A 26,579-nucleotide genomic window follows, 5' to 3' on the forward strand; every position below is an offset into this window, starting at 1 on the left:
GGAATTTTAGTACGTCAAGATAAATGATGAGGTGCTGGCAAGAGTGAACTTAATATTGAAAATAACCAATGGGACCACCAGGGTAACCAGAGGCTCTCTTCCCCCAGAGCCTGCATGCCTAAACACTGTTACACAAAACCAAACCCATCAAAATATAATTGTACAGGTCACAAAATGAATTGAACTACCCAGCTGATTGTAGTCTAACCTTACAAGGAATGTCCTCCTGAAGACTTGTGGTCATATATTCTCAATAGCTGCCTTTTAGACAAAAGTAGGAAAGGAGGGAAAAAAAAAAAGAAAAGAAAACTGTTAAAAGCAGCAGAGGCTGTGAATAACAAAAGGAGACATAATGAGAACTGATTTCTAGCTGACCTACTGGAATGGTCAGTCTTCATGGGCAGAACTACTTCCATGGTGACCCAACACTGATCCACCTGAATGGAGAGCCAAGCAAAACCCTCACTGCTGCTGCAAGACTTTCATTCTTTGAGTTATCTTATATACTTTTAAGATTTCTTAATGTTGACGTGCTATTGTTACATGTGTGAACATACTCTTCACACTTGCACAGAACCTCACAGACTTTTCATAGTTACAAGGATGTCCCAGAAAGGAATTCATTTCTGAGTTACTCTTCTCGGGAATGACTTATTTGTACATGACACTACCTGTGATGTCTAGAAAACACATAAAACATTCCTGAAAAGAAGTCATTTCCTCCCTGGACAAAGACATAAATCCTCTGACAACATAAAATCTACAAAAACAGAACAGGGACAGGCATTACGCATAGGAATACCTGGCTTGGTGTTGAAGTCTCTTTTCTTTGAACTATGAACAGTGTGACACAGCTTAGACTAATGTAAACATTGACATAACCAAGAAAAACTCATGTCTTGAGGAACATGCAGTCTGAACGTCTGAATGCACAGGAGGGCCTTAACGAGGTACTCTCCTTACCTATTGATTTCAATTGATTTGTACACTCTCCATTCCACACTGGTGAAGATTTCATTCTCCTGAAATCTACTGAATGCTATTTCACTGCATGGCATGCATTTACAATCACTTTTTTCGCAGAAGAGACTTGAGCATGCATCAGTCTAATGGCTAAAGAAAACCTCTCCTGAACTCAAGTTGTTCCTGATATGCTTCATCTTCTATGTGAGCTGAAAACACAAAGAGAAAAAAATTCTCAATCACACCACAGAACAAAGACAAATATCCCTACAGCTTCTATTAAGTGTGTGTGTGTGTGTTTATGACTCCTGTGAAAGCAGAGGATGCCTAAACCTCAGAAGAAAAGCTGGTCAAGAGCAGGACTTTCTGTTGAAGACAGGAAAGGCACTGTAGCCAATATGAGTGTAGCAAGAGAGTGGTATGGGGTAGCATGCTGCAGACTTGCCATCTCAATGCTTTCTCAATGTCATTTCCAAGCGATAAATTATTACTAAACAACCATGCTAAAATGTACAGGCCTTGCTTTATTTTTAGGCTTCCATTTGGATGCCAAACTCTTTAAACATCACCCAGTCTGGGAAACACTATTAAAAAAGAAACTGAAGCATAGCCAAATTCTTAGCCTGTCACAAACATTGTATTCAATAGCTGTGGTTCAGTTTGCATTGTACTTGTGCGTCAACAAATACCCTAGAGAAAAGTGTGAATTTACATAAAGTGCAGTACTTACCAGGGATAACATTCCCAGAATTTGGGTGTGCACAACCCTTCTTTTCAGAAAAATGTTACCCTGAATTCAATCATGTAGAATAGCTACATCCCATTCATTAATACATTAAATTATGAACCATATATTGACAATAACCATGAATCAACTCAGTTGAAAAACAAACACAAAACAACCCCTCCCCCAGTAAATTTCATACTTTTCTAAGGCATGCATGCATCATTAAGATAACCAGGTTCTAGCAAACACGTATTCTTTCCGTGCTAGCTTATCAAATTTGAAAAGGTATTTTTTGTTGAAATCAGTATCGAATTTCCCATAGGTTTCAGTGGAGAGAGGCTTTCACCTTGCTGTTGCAGGTTGGATAACAAGACAGGTATCACGAGTTTTGCAACCCAGCTTTTTATGGTTGAATTCCAAACTGAGGTATTGCCACAAATAGCTGGACAGACGACAAGAAGTACCAGAAAGGAGAGAGCTCAAAAGAATTGTTCACATTTTTTTAAAAAATGGTTTCATAAATTCATTGTACAAAATAGGATTTGCAGACTCAAAAGCTTAACTATCACATTTTCCTTGTACTGGAAATTTAGATAATAACATTATCTACGATTGATATCTTCCTTACAGGCTTAATCTTACTTCTCGGTTGACAGCAGGGCTTGCCAGATAGCATCTGTCTTCAAATACTTCAGAACTACACTGTTACACCACAGTCCGGTCAAACTGTACTCGCTCCTAAAGCAGAGAGCAACTTAGAGCTGCACTATTCATAAATACACATTTATTTTTCATTAGAAATGCATAATTACAGCATTTAAAAGCATTTTCCCCTAGAAAAGTAGTTAAGCAACAGTACAAACAAAATTATTAGTCTTCTGCAAATACATTTTTCATTACACTGAACAGAAAACAACAGCAAATTGCTAATACTTGCAGTTATGGGATTTTTCTTTTTTTTTTTTTTTTTTTTTTAAATATTTTCCATTTTTGTTATAAACACCATAGCAAATAAAAAAGCTGTTTAAACAGTGAAAAATATTTGAGCTCTTGATCTTCTATATGTGGTAAAGCAAGTATTGCAAAGCAGCAATACACTTCCTAAGATATTTGCAGACATTCAAATGGCGTATTTCACAGAAGAAATGACCGGATGAAACATTTAGTCTCAGTGTTTCGTAATTAGTTCTCTTCCCAAAATTATTATTTTTTCCTCTTTAGATATACCTAAGAGCAGGCCGTGTAATTTTTCTGAAGGGCACATTCTCAACAGCTGCAGTGACGTAGCTCCAATTGCAGTAAATGGGTCTGACTTATTCCAGGTGAGCACAAACAGATCATCAGAAACCCGCGATTTGCAGATGTACGAGGTGCGACCAGTAGTCTACCAGGCATTTCCATTTTCCCGTCGCTGCACGAGGACTACAGCACTTAACTTCCCACCGGGGTTCACTGGCATCTCGGTTCACACAGCTTTTCGCAATTTTCTTATTGAATTTGGATTGCTCCGTGTTCTATCTGCATTTCTGGTTGGATTGCTGATTGAAGGGTATCAGCGCCCTGTAAAAGGAAACATGAGATCAGGAAATCAATATAAAAATGTTTTTCACTGATGCAGCCAAAGGAGCACGAATGGATTATACTAATATAAAGTTTCTGTATGTACCAGTACAAAATCAGCATGAGTATCAACTCCTTGCCAGAGCTGAAATGGGAACGTGCTTCAAAAGGCTCCAGAAATGACCAGAGTAACAGAATGGCTTCGTACAAAGACTAAGCAGACTGATGCCTTTCAGGCTGGAAAAGAGAAGGCTGAAATGATGAAATCATTAAGATCTATAAAATCACAAGTTGCACGGAGAGAGCAAATAGAAAAAGTTACTTAAATTTCTCTTCCCAGGAGGAACCACCTCTTAAAAGAAACAAAAAGAAAGCTGTTTCTTGCCCAACAGGTGCTGATGCTATGGGAAGTCTTGTCCCAGTACACCCCATGTGCTGGCAGCTCAGGTGCTACAAGGTGGAGCTGAACAGTGTCAGAGATGACAAGTCCATCAAAGGCAATCACAGAAAAGCCAATAGGAAATCCCTGAATGACAAAACTATGGTAGGGAAGGACAGTACAATCATCTGTTTGCCCTGTGCTTGTAATTTTCCCTGCTGGTGGTGGACACAGTCTAACAAACTGCTGACCTTACCCCTGCAGTCACTCCCTGCTCTGTGTGAAATGAGAACACTGCTACCAAACTGATTTTTTTCCTTAAAATTCTTCCTAGAGGCCTCAGATTCTACTCACTTTCCAAGCAAAAGCAGTCCTTCATGAAAGAATTTAAAGACAATGAAACGGCTTTAAGAGAAAGTCTCATTAAGGATGAAATTGCCATGTACTTTGAAAGAAAACTGTATTTTTAACCAAGTTAGCCAGAGTACAAAAAAATGGATTATCGAGCACGTCCCTCCTTTACAGCTATAAAATAAAGAGCATTTAAGAACAGCTGTATTGGCTTGGATAAAGTCCATCACACCCAATAATCCTTCCCCTGACAGCAGCCAATACCACAAGCATAGATAAACTACAAGAAAAGGGCAAGCACTTAATGATATTTTCCTGCACACTCCCACAGATTCCAGAGATCTGCCCTTGATGGATTTTCCCTCCATAAATTCACCTAATCGATGCTTTATGTAACGTCCTGGATACAGAACTGTTTCTGGGGAGATACTTCTTTTACAAATAAGTCTTGCCTGAAGCCCTGCTTTATGCTCTCAGCCTAGTATTGAAACCTGATGAACCACAAAAAAACACAGGGATGGAAACTCAGCTAGATTTCCCGTCCTTTAGGTTTTACTATACCATCACTACTTATTTATTCAAACAAAAACGTTGGAGGTTCAAAATTATAAAGCACTGCTTCTAAACTAAGATTTTGTTGTGAAATTTTCGCCCCATCCTTCTCCTTTGCTGTCAGTAATTGCACAGCACAAGATTTTTTCCTATTCAACTTCATAGGTAATTTGGCATTTACTTACGCGTTCAATAAATTAGTGAATAATTCTGATTGCTAAATTTGTTAGCAGGTAAGTTTTAAAGTGGCCATCAAAGTTTTCTTTCCCATTAGAAGGAAACTTCACTGAAGTAAAATAATTCCCAAATAACAGTCATAACAGCAATACTGAATATTTATCCAAAATTCAGGCCAGAAGTAGAAGACAGCCCAAAGAGATGAGAAGAACAATTGAGGTTTGGAGTTGTGCTTTTTCCAAAGCTAATGAAATCTAACACCAACATATGAAATTTGAGCATAGAATTAATCCAAATATTCTCTGTTGTCATCACATTTTGTACTTCTAAATTTGGCAAGTTGGTATTAGCAAGTATGCTACTGAGACACAAAAGCAAGCTAAATCTAAATCTTGAAAAATAAATCTGGTTTCGAACTATGCCTCTGTATATGCATTTGCAATTGTATGCCTGCAAAAGACTGATGTTATATTTATAGTTTGTGTTTATATATGTGCTTTAAGAGCACTAAGAGATTTTTGGAATACTAGCTATTAATAATTCTGTATACAGTTAATTTGCAAATGCAAAAATCATGCTTCACATGGAAAATACTAAGTCAAAGTGTGCATTACTATCTGCTTCAGCTGAAGTCAGAGAAGGGATTCATTTCAAATAGCCTCACTTTTACCTTCAGGCAGAGCTTTCAAGAAAAAGAGGTGAGAAAACTGGCGTCTTGTTTTCAGACATTCATTAAAATTCATATTTGTGGTGTTTCAAGCATGGCATTTGCATAGGGCATGGCATCCAACCCAAGCAGATAATTAACTCCTCTTTACAAAGGTTTGATTGAGAAATAGATTCAAAATCACTGAGAACATCTCAGTATCTTGGCAAAGCAGCATACGAAAACAGATAAAATCGTTTCTACAACCTCACTGAGAGATACATTTAAGACTTTTCCCTTCTGATAAAAGATCTTTCTAAAATGATGTACGACTATTTCAGCCAAAAAACCTACTGGGTTATTCATATAACTCAGGGTAACGCAAATACCAAGTTGGTTTCTCCAATTCATTAACAGACCCTTGGTTTTCAGCTTGTGTAAACTGAGGAAATATTTATGGTAAACTTATTTTTAGTCTGTTTTTCCTTTCATACTCTTCTTATTTCACATTCCTTTTCTGTTTCTCTCCAGCTTTGTATAAATCTGTGGTTAACCACAATATTAAAACCTAGCACGGTGCAAAGTGTCTCTGAAGAGAAAAGTAGCTCCTTTGGTGGCTGCCAGCTGTGTGGGAGACGGATGCTGATGTTTACAACTGTAACCTCCTGCCCATCAGAGGTGGAAGGCGAGAAGGGAGGACAGGCACAAGGAACAGACCCAGTCCGTGGACATTAAATTTGAGAATTTCCAAGGCCTGAAGTGAGGATAGCAGCATGTCAAGAGAGAAACACCTTGCTATCTGATGCCTGTATGCATTATTAATTGCGTGGGACCAGCAATGTAGTTGGTCCTTGAGGACTTTGGCAAATTAGGCAAAATCTCTGCAGCAACACGTGTGACAACGCAAGTGACAATGAATAAATTACTGAGGAGCCTTGAGGATACTGGTAACAGAGAAAACCTAGGTAAAGGGGAAAAGTGACTGTTAAAGACTCACCTACACGAAGAGATTAGCGTATCGCACGCTCACATGCCAGGCAGCCTACTCCTTTTTGGCAGGTAGCATCATTTTTCTGAAGAGCACTTTCTAGCACCCATGTGGGGAGTCAGCATGGACTGGGGCAACTTAGCAATATGTCAAGCAGCAGCATCTTTGGTTTGAGGGTGTAACTTGCTACTGGAATAGCTAATGTGCTCTACCTTTATATATCAAACTGACCTGTGGATTACCCTTCCCCTGGAAGAAGCACTCAGCACCTTAGTTTTGTGCACAGAAACTTTGGACTTGATTCCCTTGATTTCTTTTGCGATTTTTTTTTCCTTGAGAGACTCAATATCCAAAAGTTTGCATCCAGATGAGAATTCTCTACAAAACTGGGTATGTATCAGACAAAAATCCATTCTAAAATTGTCTGTTGAGGATAGCATTATATTCTGGCTAGCAGGCAAAAGTATTTTTCAAAACCACTAGGCATCCTCTAGAAAAGGAGCCCACTACAGTTGGGTTCATGGAAGAATGTGTAACCATCTTCAGAAAAACTTCAGACAACTGTTTTAAGTCAGCATTCTCATACTGCCACCAGACATGGCTTCATGCTGATAGGAAGCTTCTTCTAGGCTCAGATACATGACAGTTCAAACTGATTTAAAAAAATAAAAAAAAAATACACCTCCTCCACCTTAACTGAGACAATCAAGCGTTCACTTACAATTGCAAACACTGCAGCTCCTGTGGGAAATCCAGGCTGTGGATCAAAATAACTGGAAAACTGTTGTCAGAAAGGGAATAACATTTTTTAAAAGAAACCTCAGTCTGAAAAATACTTTCTGGATAGATTCCGAGTAAGTTTTTCTCCATGTGCTGTAAACATGCTTCTCAGCCTTCAAGGGTGCAGAAAAACAATGATGGCCAAAATAACTATTATCTTAGGGGTGTTGAGCAAGAACATTGAAGCAGGAATAGTCAAAGACCATTTCATACCTTTAAGAAAATTATGTCTATTATACATTATTATTTTCTACAGTTTGGAAATAAGATCATAAACTCATTTGACACCATTCACGCCTTTAAGAAAATGTTTCTTACTGCAAAAGATTTTATATTTTTAGTTTGGAAACAGGAGCATAAGCTTCTTTGGACTGCAGTATTTGTGGATAGATATATAGCTCATCTGCCACACATTTCAACCAAATTAAGTACTTTAAATGGTAAATACATATATATGGTATATGCATATATACACACACACTCATACATACTTGACTAGTTGCAGAGTGGTCTGTCACTGGTGTGAGCTGCACATACTGGACTTGGATATCGCTGCCTTGGAGTGGGGATCCGTCGACACCTCCTGACGCAGGCTCCGCAGATGCAACCGCTATCAGCTGAGCGCCCTGCAACACCTGCAAGCAAAGCAGTGGAGAAAGCAGCTTGTAAACAGCCACGATCAGAAATGCGTTATGAAACATCTAACTTAAAACAGATGCAAAATCAAAGACGACTAAAGAGAAACACAAGAAAACTTGTCTATCAGTAACAGTTACTTTAAAGCACATGGGTTTCCCAGAAGGACGTGGGACACACACGGAAAGATTCTCGTACAAGATGCTCGCTGCATTTTGCCTTACGAGACCTGGATTCTTGCAGCTCTTTACTGGAAGGATTAATAAGCACCGCACCCAGAAATGTTGAACTCTCAGATGATCCCTAACACGAAACAGTTTGTATTCTACACGTACCAGCACTAGCAAAGAAATAAGTCATCCTGCAGGCCTATGCTAAATATGTCAATTTTAATATTAATTTTTTTTTAATGCTAGAGTAATATCATCTATTACCACACAGAGAACAGGACAGTTTTAACAACTAATAACAATTAGCACACTAATCCCCCAGACTAATTGCTATTATCCTCTGGCAGCACCCAATTCCCCTAGTTTTGTTGCGAGTCCTACCTAAGGGAAAACGTGATTTGTAGACTTAAAAAGCCCTGTGGGGGAAAAAAAAGGAAGCACTGCTTTTACTACATAATGTAGTTAGGAAAACCAGTCTGTTTGTTCTCATCAGCCTCAGACGGACACGGGCAGTACCATGGGCTCAGGCCCCTCGTATGAGCAGGCGGTGGGAAGGCAGCAAAGCTTTGCAGGCAGCGACCACTGGAGGAAGCTGGTTCAGAAACCTTTCTGCTTGGTTTTACGATGGCAGAAAGTGAGGGAAAAAAAAAAAAGGCACATTTGGCTTCACTTTTATCATCCTTGCACCTTCAGGTTCAAGATCAAAGGGTGGAAGACAGGTTTGCTGGGGAAAAAAAGAGCTTCTTGCTCAGTTTTGCTTGCTTAGGCATGTGCTGCCTCCTTGCCTGGAAATGCTGTGCTCCTATGGCTGGGAAACATTTCAAAAGATTCCTCAAATCATTTTGGGATATTTTTATGGCGAACTGCTCACATCTAGGAATACTGGCTTTCAAAAGGTTTAACAGTTACTGCCCTCATGATAAATGACACCTTCATAGGTGTTGACAAAGATAACCGATGAAGGATTAACAATTCTGTTAATGATTATTGCAAATACTAAGTGGGATAGACCGAGCAGGTTGCACTAAGCGTGTGATAATGTCAATAGCACACAACCATCTTCCTGAATAATATTTTTACTGTTACATAAATACAGACACGGAGCCAAGATACTTACTCTCACAGCCAAATGCATTCAACTTTTGACAATTTATTACAGCAATGTTTATATTCCTATTGTACATGAAGGAGTAGATGTATGAATTACTGCTAATTAACGCTCATAGTCTCTGTGAGCTCATGTGCTCTCCACATCTGCATTTTGACTGGTCTGGACTGAAAGTCCCCTATGACCTCCAGCAAGCAGAGAGCAGTTGATTCATCGAAAACTGCTTGCTTAAAAACGTTCTTGTGATTAGATTAATTTTATTTTACTCCTAAAAATGCAAATCAGAATAAAACTCATGTATGTGAACAACGTTAAGTCCCCAAACTCAGTTTTAAAATTCAGCTGAAATACACAAATTCAGTTTCCGTATGCTGTGAACAGTGTATTTTTTTTTTTTTAAACTAAGGTATTCAAACCACAGCAATAAAAAGATGTCTTTCAAATGAAGGGAAGAGAACAAAGAACAAAAATAACATACTTAACAAAAGTTTTTCTTAAAAGTATGATTTCTCAGCTGATCGGAGGGTGGGTGGCCATGAAGGAGTGGGCAGACCAGAACTTCTCCAGGGAGTGTGGGAGGCAGAAAGAGGTGACCTCTATAAATGACCTTTGGGGTGTTGTCAGCATTTTATAGGGATCTTGGGTGTTCTGAGATACAGTCAGCATCAAGCTGCAAAAGGATGCTACGTTTTGTTTTTACAGGAGTAAGCAAAATTAATTCTCTTGTCCTACAGTGTTTACTTTGGAACTACATGGTACGTATTGTCAGAACCGCATCGCGGTCTGTCCCATTGACCAGGTTTAAAATGTGTTTTATCTCATTAATTTCTGAAGCACAAACCTCAGAAAGGCGGTGAGCAACTGAACCAGCCCATCATTCTTGTATACGAACTGTTTTACAACGAGGCCTAAAGCTTATAACCAACGTCTGTTTTATGGTATGCTCTCACCTGCACACCCTCCAGCACTTTTTAAAAGATCTCACTTTTATAGTACAAAATCTGACTATATTCAAGACTATTTCAGGGATAGATACATACACTGTGCTTGGCTTCCAGTTGTATAGTCTGAGAAAAACAGATAATGATAAATTGGAGAAATAGGACAAAATAAAAAAGAATAAATTTGCAACTATTCAGTATTCAAGAATGGGAGGCAAGTGGCCAAGTAAGACTCATTGGCACTAATATTATGCCAAACTGATTGGGTTTTGCAAACCAGGTGATTGGATCTACATCGGATGTTGCACTGACATGTTTATCCTCCACCCAATGCCTTCTTTCTTTATTTTTTTCCTATAGGTACAAAACATCCAACTGTGGAACCTGATCTTGGTTTTTAGGAAGCAATGAAAAAAGAAGCATGATGACAGTGCAATGCATGTTGTGAAGAAGAGAGAACAAACTCCATCTAAAGAGCTTTTTACTGCTGGATTCACACAAACTAATCAACTGTTGAAGACACACTGAGCAGTGCGGTTATTTTCGGGTTTAGGGAAAGTCATTCTTCTACCAGCATATTAGTTACAGAAAGAAAGCACGATAGGATGCTTGGATGCCAGCAAAAGAACATTTTTCAAAAATGAGAACCATTTTGCTTCTTCAGGCTTCTCTTTGTTTATTTGTCATGCCCAGTCTACTTCTTGTATGTTTAAAATCACTTCCAAAAAAAAAAAATCAGTCTGGACTTCGAAAATTAAAAGCAGAAATATCTAATGCTGAAAAAGCCTTCTTAATGTTCTCTGCCTTGCACATGCTAACATTAATAGTTGTCTTATGTTTCCTTAAATACCACCTAGCTTGTGTTCGTGGCATAACCTGTACAGCTCCTGAAAATAAGATGCAAGTGGATGAGGGCAGAAGGGAAGAACTGTCATCTTGATCAATCCTCTTTTTTTATATTTTTTTTTGGTAAGAGATTTGGAAATAAAGCTGGTTCTGTAATCACGATGGCACAGCACCTTGTGCTTAATCTGCTGAGCCGAAGAGGGATCAATCCAAGCTCAGGCTCAGCCTGGAACATTTGATCCCTCTCCATGTGTCTGAGCACCTCTGTGTCGAACGTGACACGGTGACCTACAGCATGCTAAAGATATCACTTCACTCATCACATTGTATTCATAAGATAACACAATTTACAAAGAATCTCAAGTGTATTCGGACAGGAAAATCCAACTGAACTGACATTAAAGACAACAATAAATTCCATTTTCTCTCGGCACTACTGGCAATTAAGATAAATTTATTATATTTCTCTCTTAACTTCAACATTTGCTAGAAGTTTATTTTGCTGCAGAACTAAAACTGAAATCACAGTTTCTAATTCTCACAAACAGAAGTATTGAGAAATGTTTTGTTCAGAAAAAGCTTCATGCAGGCCGACAGAGTGGCAAGTCTGGTTATGGCCCTTGGGCTCTGCTTGCATTTGTAAAACTTCCTTCTTTCACAGTATGCAAAGTGTTTTATAAAAACAGATATCCCCATTTCTTTTAGCATAGGGTAGAATGGTCCAAGAGGAAGAAATTCCCTCAAAATCACATGTTGACAGGCAGAGAGACAAACAAATGCGAAAAAGGACAGAGTCCATGGAGAGGTTTCACGTGGATCCAAACAAACTCCTCTAATCTGCAAGCCCATGCTTACCCAGGTAAAAACAGGACTTAACTTCAGCCCTGTAACTTCAGTAAGCCTCACTTAATAGTTTTGTTCTGTTTGCAAATGCCACAAGTTTTATATGAAACTGTAGCAAGGCTGCAAAAATTAAAGACATAAATGGATCGACAGCTGTATGTAACACAGCATTAGTGGAGGAGCAGGGAACAGAGCCTTTAGCAAAAGGGGCAGGTGCAAGTATATGGCTTTTCTTTGGCTGCTCACTCGTCTCCCAGACCAATACTTAGTAATTCTTACCTGCCCTTGACCTTAAAATAAAGGAATTGTACCACAACAATTAGCAATCTGCCCTGAAAATGAACTTCTCGTCCCAACTCCACTGGGCTTCTCTAATATCCTGCCTCCCTGCTCCAAAGCAGGTAACAGAATATGGTTAAACTGAGAAATAATAAACTTCACTTCCAACAGAAGCGATTAATTCACGCTGTAAAACACACAGAACAAGAAGCTTGACGACAGACCTCCCTTTCACACAGGCACAAAAGCAGTGCCTGACATCCAATTTCCCTCAAGTTAACTTGGGCAGGTGAGAGCTCAAGTCAATGGTAAGTCCTTACAATTAAGGAGCCTTTTTCCTTAAAAAAGATTTTTTTTTAAAAAGAGTAATTCAGGAGAATATTTGGAGAAAGGAAGTGTTTGGTCATCTGTCTGGCCTGATCTGCACAACCCTTCATGTCCCAAGCCTTGCTTCCTAAAAGGTTGCCATGCTGCCTGGTGACCCTGGTGAAGACAACTTGCCTAAATTAAAAAGCAAGCACAGAAGAGCCCCTTCCCTCACTATATCCATCAGCTTTCAGAGTAAGAAAACGTTCCCTAACACCTTCAGAAAGAAATGTAAATGCATTTCTGTTAGTTTTGATTTTAAATGGCCCTAGAAATGCCAGAAGGAAAAGTCTTTCGCTCAGATGTTCAAAATGAAGTGTGAACTCCTGGCACTGCTAGCGAATAACAGAACCGCAGTCTCTTTGACCACAAATTTATTTTCCTTCAAGTTCTATGGCTGTCAATAACACAGAAGAGCTGACAGGTTCGATAAAATGAGCTAAGGGACAGACAGATCCCTCCCATGCACCCAGAGCGCATCCTGTGCCCACACACACGTTACCCGTCCCTCCTTACAGCAATTTTAACTCACACCTATCCAACTGGGCTCCCACTGATCTGAACCTTTGTGTTGTTTTTTTTCCTTCCCCCCTCTATTTTTTTCTAGCATTTTCTTTTCAAAGTCTTGATGGTTAGCAGCATGCGAGACATTGAGCCTGGAGGTCCCAGCTTTCTATTTTTGGTTCCCTTTTCAGTGAGTTGCTTGCCATATAAAACGTGGTAATAATAAAATTAGTAGTAATAATGAAAACCAGCTAGTTTCTCTGCTCTCCTCCTTTCCATTTTCGCCCATAACTAATAGTTCCATTCAATATTCAACTGCCAGGGCAGGAAATAATATTACTACTAATAAAAAAGATTAAAATATAATAGGTTTTCCTTCAGTTTCTTCCAAAATCTTGCAAGCATAGTTTCCAACCATGGTTTAATTCGTATCACATCCTCTCCTGATTTTACTTATCATTGAAAATTATTCTTCTAGATGCCCACAACTTTTAAATTCATTCTCTAGACCCCAACCTGCAAAACCAAAAAGTAATCGGTTTGGGATAGCTGAAGTTTGTTTACAAAAATATAAAATAAAAAGACATTCCTCAGTCTGGTCCTTGCCAGACTGAGCTTTCTAAAACACATTCTTGCTACTGTTGTTGTGTGCTTTTTTATTAATTTAGGCAGGCACATATGTTTGCCTACCTATAAAAAAAACTCAAAAACAAGACTCGCTGGGATTTTGGTGTCTTTTTTTCCATCGTTTCTTTCCATTGCTGCTTCAGGAATGCAATAAAAGATGTCATTTCTTTAAAAAATGAGACTTCGAGTCACTGAAAGGGTGGTTGTTTATAGAAGGTTCACATCTGAAAATCCTGTGACATTTACAGACAGCAAGCACCATTTCAGCAAACCTTGAATAAAAGAAATGAGTTGTGCATAGGAAAAAAGAAGGCCCTTGGTGGCATTTTCTAGCTAAAACATTGATAAATGGACAGTTTGGGCACAAAAGTGTATGGATAGCAATGGTTTTAGATGATTGCTAGAAAATAACAAAAATAAAAACCTATCATCCTCCTAAATTGCCATCATTGATGGTAATACCACGTGAATACATTCAAAGAGCAAGCACAGTTCCTTCCTCCAAATGTTAAGAAGCTCTGCTGATGAACGTGTTCACGTAACTAAGAAAATTCCCTCAGATTCTTTTAAAATATTCTTTCTGGAGCCTTAAGGCTAAGAACATCCACTGTACAGAATGCCAATAAAGGATTTCTTTAGCAGGTTTACAGGTTTATAGATGTGTTTACCTGGGGCAACTGAGCTCTATTTAGCTGCAGGACATATATCTTTATTACCAGAAAATCAGTGAGCTCCTTGAAAACATCAGAGGTTTGGTCTAATCAAAGGCTCGGTGGCCTTGGCGTTTACTAAGGACTCTGGAACAGACGATGCAGAACGCCAAAAGACTGGAGCTGATGGCATAAAATCTTGGTGCCTTTCACAAAGACTTTTTTAGTTCCTAATTCCACTTGATGAGTCAGAGAAGGACCCAACACTAGGAAACAAGTCCAGTATGGAAGATGCTACAGTCTAATGGAAATTTGGTAACCTGCCTCTTTAGGCCATCGGTTCAATTTAACCAAGGTCAATTGTATCGAAAGGCTCTTACCTGACAGTGGCTGCTGCTGTTATTTTGGTGATTTCACAGTCCAGTTCCAGTGAAATTAGCTTTAATGTATTAACACGACAAAAAGGAGCGGCAGCACGAGAGGGGCTGACCTAACCTGCTCTCAAAGAAGCACTCGTCCCCACGTTAAGATCAAGCAGTAATACCTGAAAGCCCTAGCTACACTTGCACTGCATTTGCCTATCCCATACATATAGAAAATCAGAATGTGTATGGTCTGATAATATATTATCTTCCCAGAGCAATAAATTCCCATTGAACTTTTAATTCTTCAGAACACGGAGTTGACAATCTGGACCCAAGGATCGCTACATCCTGCTGCATACTTTTCGTTCTATATTTAAAATTAAACAGTATTTTGACAGGATTATAAGACAGTTTTAGGACTAAGTTTTATCTTCCAAACTTAAAAAAAAAAAAATATTAACAGCAATAAAAGGCTGGAAGTTCCTCTTTCAAGAAGATAAGGAAGACAGATGGCCCCCAGTGTCACAGAAAATATCTGCAGTTTTTCTCTTTCAGTAACTAGTGATGAGAAGCACACAGAGGTATAAGTGCAGGGAAAATGCAAACCTTCCTTTAGATCATTTACTGGCAACCCTTTCTTAAGGGAAAACCTCTAAACATGAGGCTTCTAGCCTTCTTAAGGTGTATTCTTACTTGTGGTGTATGTCTGACTTGGAGCTGCTAAATATTAAGGTGAAGGAGAAAGCCAAAATATATACCACTGATGTTTTCTGTAAATAATTCCTCATTTTAATTTCTTATTTTTCAAGCCAAACTTACTCTAATTATCATTTTGCTATTAGCAGCCTCACCACAAGAGAAGAAAGCCTCTAGGTTACAATGCGTACTCCAATACTGTTCCATATCCAGCCACCGGAGAGTTTCCAGAAATTCACAGGTTCTCTTTTACTGTCACAGAGGGCTGAGTCATTGCCTAGTTTGTCTTCCACAGCTTAAACTAAAGATTTTTACAGAAAGCAATCTCCATGGAAAGCACAACTGCTTTTCAGGGTACATCTCATTTAGAGGACACTCCATCTTTATTCTAAATACTTCAATTAACAGAATACCTTGTAGCATCTTACAAACTGCCCCATCTACTATGTCTTCCCTATATTCCTTGCAGTAAAACATCTGGGAGGTGAAAGAATATATTACATCCTATCAAGTAGGCCACCAAACTGCCAACATTATCACTCCTGCAGTATTTGTTCTTAGCAAAACCCATTACTTTGCATCTGGCTTTATTAAAAGGCAGGTTGAGTCAATCGTATCTGGTAATCTAGGTCAGAGTGCAAAGATGACCTGTTACTTTCATTACCTAGCATTTAATTACACTGCCATTACATATCACTAATTATTCATTTTCTTTTATACCTTTCATTAAAATACTGAATAGCATTAATCAAAGATATTTGTGCGAAAACACTAGGAAATACAAATTGGAAGGTTTAAAATTACTTTTGCAATGTATCAACTAAATTATTTTGAGTAAATTTAACCCTGGCTACAATTGCTTGCTCTAGAGCTGCATTTTCAAATGATCACAAAGAATTACGCTGTCAGTCAAGTTCACAGAAACAAAGTCTATTTTAAATAAAATAATGTTAATTCACATTAAGTATGCTAACATGTTTTAATTTTTACCATGTTCTAAATTATAAACACTTTCTTGCAGCTGGGTATATTTATTGAATTAAAAACACACCCATCATAATGTCTGTGCCCAGATGGGCTACGTCAAAAGATAAAAGTGACTGATGCCAAACAGTCACGGATTGGGCTACACTGAGAAGAAAAGGAAAAAAAAATAGAGGTTCTGATAGAGCCAGTGGTAATGAAGTGATGACCGGTCAGAGTCCCTGAATCAAGCACCCTGTTTGCATTTTCCACCACCCAAAATCAAATTGCCCCAGTTACCCGTCCTCAAACACTGTAGTGTGTATGATAAGGGTTTTGCAGAAAATTACACTGCAAGAACTTCAGTTAAAGTAATACATTCACTTTAACATCCCTAACTATTTCTTTTAAAATAAAAGCATGTTTGATCTAATGTAACTGGAAACAATATAAAAAGGATTCACTGCTCTTAAAGATTCAGATAGCATTCTGAAGGTAAAGATCTAGTTCGTAAAGTTTAACTCTGAGTCATTCTTCACTCCAACAACCACCTGTACCTAAATTTGCTATTTATTTCCTACATAAAATGTGCCAATACAAAAATAAATTCAGCATATATAAAAATCTAACATATAACCGCTCAGAGAGAGAGGAACTCTCCCTGCTGTGTATTTCTAAGTGTGCTGAATTGAACCATGCAAAATGTGACCTTAAATCTGTCAAAACTTCATTAACTAACACCCCTGCAGAGTCATATAACTGAAAGCACCTCCTTTAAATTCCCCAAACTAAAGACCATGAAAACTGAAACTGATTTCAGCTCTACCAAGTGTGGAGAAATGAGGAAAATAATTCCAGCGTACATTTTTATCAGTGGCATTATTTCCTTGCGTAACAAATAATAAACCATCTCATCTGCTTTTACTTTGAGCACATAGTACAGCGCAGTTTTACCCAGTAATGTCTACTCTGAGATTCCCTTAATGCGCCTGTGCAAATCCTGGAGAAATGCACGAACACAGACTGCAGCTATTGTAGTTAGTTAAACAAACTTGACAGAAACGTCCGTCTTTCTGGTTAATGTGGTTGGATTGGGCTAGGTAAGTGATGGCAAGCTGCGGCTCTGATAGGCACAGAAGGCTGAGATGCACAGAACTGGATCGGGTTTTCAAAGGGAAAAACGTGCTAGAGGTTCATCGTCTTTATTAATATTCCCTGTGCATCTTTCTTTCTCTCTAATAATTTACCATAATTTACAAGTAAATAATCTGGGGTCTTTGGAAAGTGTTCACATCTAATTTGTTACATAAACTGGAGAAACATAAGGGGCAGGAAAAAACAAACAAACAAACAAAACAATAAAAACAGTTCATGTTGTCTTTTTTTTTTTTCCCCAAAAAAACGAACACCTGCTCTCACCAGCACACTCCCCTTGACCATTTCCAAAGCATGGTCCAACTCCAGTAAGTGATCTGTATACAGACTCTCCACAGACTAGCAGCTCCTCTGAGAAGTGGGTGGTAATGAAGAAAAAAAGGTAATCAGTGTAATTAAAGCTTTATCTTTGAACTATTACGCTGGTTGAAAGGGATGCAAATTTAATTACTATGAAATAAAAGCCTAAATCAAGCTTTGTATCATGCGATCTAAGTACAATGAGATTATGTGAAGTCTTATGTAAGTAGTTCAAATTTACACCAGTTTTTTTTTTTTTTTTTTTTTTTTTAATTCAGTGAACAATCAATTCCAAAGGTAAAATGACAATAACATACCTGCCAGCATCAGAAAATGGATACCAAAGCGAAGAAATGGGTATAGTCTCAAATGCTTTGGGGTCACATCCCGCTGACATCGAGTGGGGTCCTTCTGTTCCTTTTAAGTAGAGCTAAACTCAGGCCCCACAAAATTATGTAAAATAAACCAAAACAAAACAGAGACTTTCACTGGAAATACGCTTCAAAACTAGCACATATGTAAAACTTGATTATAATTAATTGGCAGTTCAGCTGCAGATGTAATTTCAGTAAAAATTGCCTGGATACGGAAAGAAGAGTTACCTCATCTAAATGCACTGTATCGAATTGAAGAGGCCTGTCAGGAAATCCGTGTTGTGCATCTGACTCATCCTTTGTTCAAAGATGCTCTCAGGAAATCACCCACCGAGGGAAATTTCTCAAAACAACCCTGTGGTTAACTAGCAGCGCTCTTCAGATGGTGCACTTCCCAAACTGCAATCTACAGCCTCATTTCAGCTGTTATAAAAGACAGTTTTGCGTATATTTACCTGCTGGAGTTCCCTGAATTATGAAGTCTGGGTATTTCTTGCTCACCTTCTCCTCTAAAGGTGAGGCTCTGGTTACTCAATCTCTTTTCTGGATCTCTTTTTAGGTTAATCAGTGTGTTCCCTTATTCAAGCTACATGCATGCATATGGAGGTGGGACTGCCAGATTATCAACCCACCAAGAATTATTTCCTACATCTCAACCACCTTTTGGCAAAAAAAAAAAAAGAGAAAAGGCAGAAATATACAGCCAAGCATTTCTGCTCAGCTCAGCCTTCTACATTCTGCTACAGCTTGCACAATCTTTTGAGTTAATTCACTCTAAGAACAGTAAAAATTATTCAAATCTATACAATTGCGACATTTTGCAATGAAATGACTTGCTATCAGTAGTAAGTACATTCAAATTGATGGAACTACTTCCAAAAATAAGATTTTTCAAGAGCAGACAATTATGTGTCGCTACAATAATTCACTATTTTGAGAATAGTAAAGAAGCTTTTGGCGTAATTATTTTTTTTCCAATAGAATGTTATTTTGGGATTTAGTCAACATACAACTGAGTGCTATTAAGAAACGGTTGGACAGTTCAGAGAAAAATCCTACAGTGTCAAAGAAATCTTACTAAGCTGTAGCTGCCGAGTGCAAAAGCTCAAGAAAAGTCAGACACGAGTGACCCAGACTCCCTCCGACTGACCGGCACTGATAAAGGTTATTCAAGTGAATAATAAATGGTGACTCACACAGCATCTGGCCGGTGGGAAATTTTTTGTTGGGACATAACCTAGCCAAGAGGGAGAGGATAACTTAGTCCTCCAGGGCTGTCTTCCTTTACATTCTTGTGTGACAAGTCCCCGCTAGCCTGTAAACGTAAATATGGCTTTAAATGTCACCCTGCTGGTCTCATCCGCCAGCCTCAAATTCCTGCTGGGATTAGTTATGCTTAAAACAGAAGGTCAAGATAAATGCTGAAGTACTTAGCTTTAAGACAAACGTATACCGCGAAATTCTGCTAAAGTCTTCAGCCAGCTTCAGCAGAAATAACATCCAATCCTTTCATAAATAACTTAAGACCAGAATTTGGGCTCTCGGTGCTGATGAGAGGGTACATCCCCACCAATGAGACTAGTAGTAAATATGCCACTTGAAAATAGCACGACCAGATCGCTGAGGATCTACCAGAATCACAGACATCTGTTATTTTGCTTTAAACCGTCTAAAACAATTTATCAGTTTCCACTCGGAACAGTGATTTTGCTTTGATGCCAGAAAGAAAAGACATTCGGGGGGAACTGCAAGTGTTTACATCATAACTGGCAGCAACTTTTTTTTTTATATTTTTTGTTAAGTACTAGCAAAATAACATCTGAAAGTTTGGCTTTTGTTGCTAGGGTAACAAAACACTGCTCCTACCATACACTGCAGCTCCTATGAAGTCGGAGAACTACGGATGGGGAAAAAAAGCACATGTGACAATGGCATAAAGCCTTTTACCCTCGGAGGAACAGAAGAGCTATAGTATTGCAACGTTCAGCAAAAAGTCCTACGGAGAAGAAAATGAATGTACTACCTCCTACACTTTAATTATGAAGTGATGTAATCAGCTCCATTTGTATCAATCAGAATCAGAGGCGCACAATGGCTTCGGAGGAGAAAAAGGGCAGGAGCGGCCACGGGAGGAGTTAACTGTAACCCTGCCTGAGCCATAAATCAGGACTTGGAGACAGGTATAAGCAAGTAGCTGTCAATTAAAGAACGCTCAAGTAAGAAAGTGGCACTCCTGGGAATTGCCAGAATTACATTAATAAGTTTCTCACACAAGAAACAACGCCGCAGCTACAACGAGCCCCTCGACGAGCCCAGGACAGAAGGGAAGACGTTTCCCATTTGCATAGGCAAGAAAGGGAGACGGAACTTGAAAGTCTCAGGGCCTTTGGTTTTGCTTTTCCACCCCAATCTCGAGGAATGACAAGAGCTGTAGGACACAACTACCGGGAGTTCTGCTTGCGTTATAGCAGGGTGTAAATGTGCATGGGCAGTAGAGAGCCCAGAGCCACAGGTTAGGGACACGGACGCTGTGAGAAAGAAATGGGTAATGCGGGTCGTAACACTGTAATTACTTTCTTTGTAAGTGTCAAGTGTCTTAGTTTGTAACACCTGTGTACTTACCTGCTCACCAGGTTACGTTTTGAATTAAAGTTACATCAGGTTGGCTGTTAAAGGCAGCTGCTCACCCGACGGCTCAGCGCGAGGAGGAGGAGGGAGGGAGGCAGGCTGTGCCGCCGCGCTTGACAGAAGACCTCAATTTCTATCCCACAGCCTCAAAGATAAGTACTCTATGCAAACGTGCTGCAGTCAAATCATTTCCATGCACGACACCCTCCGAGTTATTTAAAAAAGAAAAGGATGACCAAGAATGAATACATTCAAATACAAGGCCCTAATCTACCCACGTACACAGAAAGATTAAAAAGAAAATCTTTTTTAAAGTCTCCAAACTGTAACGCAGAAATGTTAAGCTTGTAAAAGAGGATGCTCTCGAGCTCCCAATTTCTCTTCTGACACAGAAACGCAGGAGATAAAGCTATTCCTCCACGCCCAGAATTTAGGCTACAAACAAATAGGAGATGGTTATTTTAAGAATGAAAACCATACAAAACACCTGGACTTCTCACAATACCCGTACAGAAGATTACAGGATAACGGTAAGACGAGAACTAACATACCCAACCGGAGCTCTAATCTTGGCTTTTATCCAACAGTAAAGCTCACGTAAAGAGAATCCAAAATAACAGAAACTCCATCTACATCACTGAAATTATTAGCACTGAAAAAGACAGCGTCACGGTAAACAGCTCAGCTTGTTCCAAGGAAGACCAAAAGTAAAAGCAGATGTAATATGTATGTTATAAGCTCTGTATCATGTTTCAGCTCCCCCCAAAAAACTGTGTTTCACGTCAAAAATATTTTCAGACAATAGCTCTCAAACAAAAACAATTAGGAAAAGATGATTGATTCCTTTTATTAAGCTGGACGTTCTTTCTTATAAGCACCGTCATTTTTAAAACTCCGGTCTTTTTGACAAATCTAATAATACGTTAGACTAACACAAATCGCCCTCCTCTGATTTCAATCGCAGCTCACAGATAAGACATCAGCTCTACACCCTCCACGTGAAGCCTTATCATTTCTACTCAGCTCGTCCATCAGAAGCGCCCTGCTCAGCAAGGCAGCTTCACATGTGCTTTCCCTTCAGCCGGAGCACTAAATGGACAAATGTTTATAATACCCTGGAGAAGAGCCTGGGAACTGGTGCTTCTTTCACACCAGCCTTTGCAACGCTGGAAACATGCTTTTTCTAACTGAAAGTCATAAAATGAAAATGAATCCTAACAGCGTGGCAGTTTGTTTGACTAAGCTGTGTACTACATGTTATGGGAATGCAGATGATACTTTCTCAATTGTGCAAATGATTTCTTGGTTACTGAATTAATTTCCTCCTTTATTTATTTTGCTCAAGTTGGAGCCAGTAACCTGACATTTAAGAATTATACAAATACTTAAAAAGGTGAATTGCCAGCTACATTCCAGGTTGAGAACACAAGGAAAATCCTTTTTTTTTTTTTTTTTCTGATCATGATTTTTTTTAAAATTAATCAAATTAATTTTTTTGCTTGCATGTATTAGCCCTCGGCATGAAGTTCTGCAATGCTGGGAAAGCATTTTCAGAGAAACTAATGTTACAGATGACAACCAAAACTCAGCTGTTTAAATTCTGAACAAAGAAGAATAAAAAGCAGTTGTTTATCCACTTCACTTCCTGCATTGCTTAGAAAACTATATCAAGTCATTCTAAACACATTAGGTAACACATACACGCTGTTCTGCTATAAATCATTAAAATCGCTTTGTTTGGGGGGAGGAAAACAATTGGCACAGTAGTTGAGTGCCTGTTTTCCCTTGTGAGTTAAACTTCAACCATATGTCTACTGTCAGGGCAATTTTACCCTTCATGAACACCAGGCCTGGGACTTCTCCAAGGTTTTGTGCTCTTATCTGTGTCCGCTGTCGTTTATTTGCCCATTCTTTACCATTTTTTGTGTTCATTTTCCACTCCAGTGCAACCCGTGGCAGGTGATTATTGTGGGATGTAATTGCAGCAGCCGCCCATCGGTATCGCAGCCTCCAAATCCTTCCCCGCTTCGCTGTAGGGCTGAGGGTTTCACCCAGGTGGAGTTTCCAGACATTAATGGCCTGTGGCTGAACTTAAATTGGGGTCTCGCACACGGCAACGAGTTTTGCTACCAGCTGAGCCTCCAGGCCAGCCAAAGGTCTCTTCTGTCTGAAGGGATATCCAGAGAGCATTTGCATACATGTTAAATTTTCCGATCATCACTGGGATTTTTTTTAAAATACATTTTTGAGCATCTCTCAATTTTATTTTATTTTTTTTTTTTGTGAGAAAAGGGAGAGGAATATGGAGTGTGAATTTGAAGCAGACTTCAATGAAAGCTCTGGACCCAAAGCTATTGTTTTCTTAGAGTACACATCTGGTTTTCCCCAACATACTGCCAGTTCTGTAACTCCCTTTAATACCCAGCTGGGATAATGTAAAACTAGCATATAACCTAAAATAAATGCTAGAAGCACATTTTTTTGTTCAGTAATACTTGTATGCATTAAGTTCAACTTGCCTAACATTCTGCCCACATACCGAAAAGTTTGTCTCAATGAAGGGGGAAGAGGGAGGGGAAAATCGCGCCCCGACCCAGGCACTGTGCTTGTGTGGCCATGCAACTGGAAACGAGAACGAAAGCTCACCAGAGCGGCATAAAATCGTGCTTTTAAAAGGTTAAAATTACTTATTTTTTTTACAATCGAAAGGCGAGTTTTTAAAGCACAGACATGTAAAATGTGGTTTGCTCATAACATCAGAAAGAAATTATCAAAGAGTCTAGCACTAGCATGCTGCAGGAATGTTCCCCAGGCTGTTGACAATCTTTTCCCTGACCAGCTTGAAACTTTCTTCTTTCTAGTCCATGGGAAGTAAAATGTCTGGTTACAAATTTTTTTTATTCTTAGGAAACCAAGCATGCTGCAGCGCTTGGAGGAAATTGCTGAACAAAGAGCGCTGAACCTACAGACCACTCTTTTATATCAAAGCATCTCCTTTTGGCGACTTTGATGGCCGAAACATAAATCAAAAGGCAGGCAGCAATAAAAGGGACAGCCTGATAATGTTCTCCCGAAGGCTGCTAGTAGGTAAGCATGAAGCAGGTACCGCAGCAAGCCCAGTTTGAAAGCAATTGGTAAAACGGAACTAAAGGAGTTTAAAGAAGTGTCCGTAAAAGTTATTCCTTCCCCCAGTCCACTAATGCATGAATTATTTTGATTTAGACTCTCAGATTTTTATTCACACAATAACTTTACATCCTACAGCCTAAGTCTGACTCTGTATGGCTGGCTGTTCTTATGGAAATGAATAAAGGCTTAAAATGAATTCAGCGTTTTAGAAAAAAAACATTTGGACTTGATCAAATCTGGTCCTGATACAAATTACAGTACTTACAAACCAGATCTGCAGTCCTCACATGGTTTCGGAGACTGTCTTGGGAACATGAAACGCCAAGATGCTATTAATACAAAGATTCCATATAGCATGCACTCTAAAAAAGCATTATTTTCATGTCTCATACAGAACAAGCTTTTTTTTTTTTTTTTCCTGAAAAAAATCAGCATTAGACAAACACACCCAGACCATTAAGGCAGCCATCCTGAATGACCCTGCTGCCGTGTACCAAGCAGGGGGACTGCCGGCACTCACTGAACTGCTCCAGCCGAGCAACAAGCACAGACTCGGGCCCTAAAAGCACAGTTAGTACGGGAATTCTGGAATTATTTCCTCTTACATTTGTAAATCCTTCCCAACAACCAATAAGTTCTTAGGAACCTATTTTCTTCCTAGGCACCAGCATTTTGCTTTAGAAAAATCCTTGTATCTTGCTGTAATCACAACAAAGCGCGAGGACTCCAAATTGCGTACCACAAAAGTTGTCTCGTGACCTCCATTAAATTCATGTTTCGTGCTTTCAGTTGCTTTTATGGGGGAAGGGAGGAAATAGGGGTTAAGGAGAAGGAGGCAGCAAATGTTACTTAAGTACTTGCCGCAGCAAGAAGATAAAAGCACAGGAAAGAATAAAGGGGTAAAACAGAACCTCCAAGAGGACAGAGTATTTATAGCTTACAAGCTATTCCCTCTGATACTTTACCAATTTATTGGCCTACCGATGTGCCTACTGCATTTTCCCACACATACAATTCAGAAATCAGATCACACAAAGCACAAAGAAACCCGTTATATAGTAAAAAATAAGCCACAGAGGAGATAAGCAACAAAACGGCACTGGAAAAGATTAAGTTAAAAATGTCTTCTCCTTTCAACCACAGTCAGATCAAGAAAAATCTTTAGTAATTATCCACCTTAGCATTTGAGATAAATAATAAACTGTTATACATTACAGAACGTGAGTAGCCAGTGTTACAAAACAGCAATAATGGTTAGTAATTAGATTTTAAAAATTAAGTATTGGCAGACAGGATCTGACAGGCACATGGCAAACGGCTAAATTTTTCTAACAGTTCAGAGAGTCTATGCTTTGTGAAGAATTTAATCTTCAAAATACACGCAAATGAACATTTCTAGCCATGTTCATAACAATGACAGCCTCCTATATATGACCAACCAGGGATTTAATTTAATTGCCCAAGTGTGCAGACGGACAGCTGGAAATAATGAGAAGAAGATGGCTCTGAAATCGAACGCACGAGCTACGCGTGGCGAACGCACAGCACCTTGCGCCAGCAGGTTTGCCACGTGCAGATCACGCTCAGCATCTTCCCCCTGGTACCGCAGAGAAGAAAACTTCTGCATCACCCAGGGGGGAGCTCCTGCCTGCAGTCCCCAGATTTTCTTATTAGGGCTCGATGATACAGCACTTTGCTTCTCTGCCCAGCTGGGGAGCAGCCCTGAACGGAACAGCGAATTCAGCTGTAGGTTTTGCCTCTAAAAAACAGACACCTTGCTTGCCCCTTCAGCCTGCAGCTTATCTGCAGAGTTTTCAACCGCTCTGCCCTTCTGAAATGCCGTGAGTCTCCAGAAGAGCCGTGGCAAACATCAGCATTGTTCTGGCTAATGACCTCCTGGACTGCTGGTCATGGGTCCACGCCAGACTTTTGCTAAATACTGTACGAACGCCAGAATGTCAAGAGGTAGCTCAAGGAAAAAAGAAACAGCTTTTTTGGTGAGATACCCACAAATAACACTTACAAAGGAAATACTATAATTTGAACCTTTGACAACCTCTGGTATTTCTTTACTAGGTTCAAAATGTGTTGCAGTGCTAATTTCTGCTATTGTAAAAATGTTCCGTCTTTGTGAACCAGGCCGCTGGTGACATTTGCTGTGGTCTTTTCAGAGAGCCCCACAGCCAGTCCTACCCCATTACGTGTGCTTTTCACAAAGAGCTCCTTTGAGAGCACGAGCAAGCTCCGCACAGATTGATGCGCGTCTTCGAACTGTTACAGATCTCATTACATAAAACACAGCTCCAGTTGCTGACATCCATAAATGAATTTCTAGTGCAGTAGGGCACAGGAAAACAGTTACGTTATACAGCTCCCTTTGGGCTTTTCAGGGTGTCTAACGAGCAAGGGGGTGAAACAGCAGCCACCTACCGAAACAGAGCGGCTCTGTCGCTCTTCTCATGCAGTGTATGATGCTGTCCTGAACAAATCCACAACAGAGGTCGCACACCCTTTTCTATTTCTCAACAACAAGCAAAACTATATATCAGAATCCTTATTAACATTACCACTGCTACAGGTTACTTCTTCAAGACAGGTAACAAGCACCAACCTTCATGAAGGCAAAGGTTAAATTTAAAAAAAAAATATTTAACATTGCAAAAAATGTCTGAAATTTCTTAATTTGTTAATTACAAGGAAATCAGGAGTACTTGGACACTGCAAACAACAAAATGGCTCTCTACAGAAGGAGATGACATGAAAATTACTCATTGTGGACACAGCTACAATAATGGCTCAAGAATGAATCTGAAAATGTTTGTTCATATGCAGGGAATGTGTATCTCAGCGTTCGTACACATTTGAGCTATCTATCT

General features: G+C 39.3%; 1 protein-coding gene across 1 annotated transcript in view; it reads right to left on the reverse strand.

Moving 5' to 3' along the window:
* Window positions 1-1,578: 1,578 nt before the first annotated feature.
* Window positions 1,579-26,579, reverse strand: part of LOC121076880 (BTG3 associated nuclear protein) — a 147,190-nt gene continuing 122,189 nt past the window's right edge. Inside the window, 2 exon segments of the mRNA XM_040571514.1 lie at window positions 1,579-3,250; window positions 7,615-7,758. Of these exon segments, the coding sequence (XP_040427448.1) occupies window positions 3,179-3,250; window positions 7,615-7,758 (216 nt within the window). The 3' untranslated portion in view covers window positions 1,579-3,178.

The sequence above is a fragment of the Cygnus olor genome, chromosome 12 (assembly GCF_009769625.2).
Source record: "Cygnus olor isolate bCygOlo1 chromosome 12, bCygOlo1.pri.v2, whole genome shotgun sequence".
Classification (NCBI taxonomy): Eukaryota; Metazoa; Chordata; class Aves; order Anseriformes; family Anatidae; genus Cygnus; species Cygnus olor.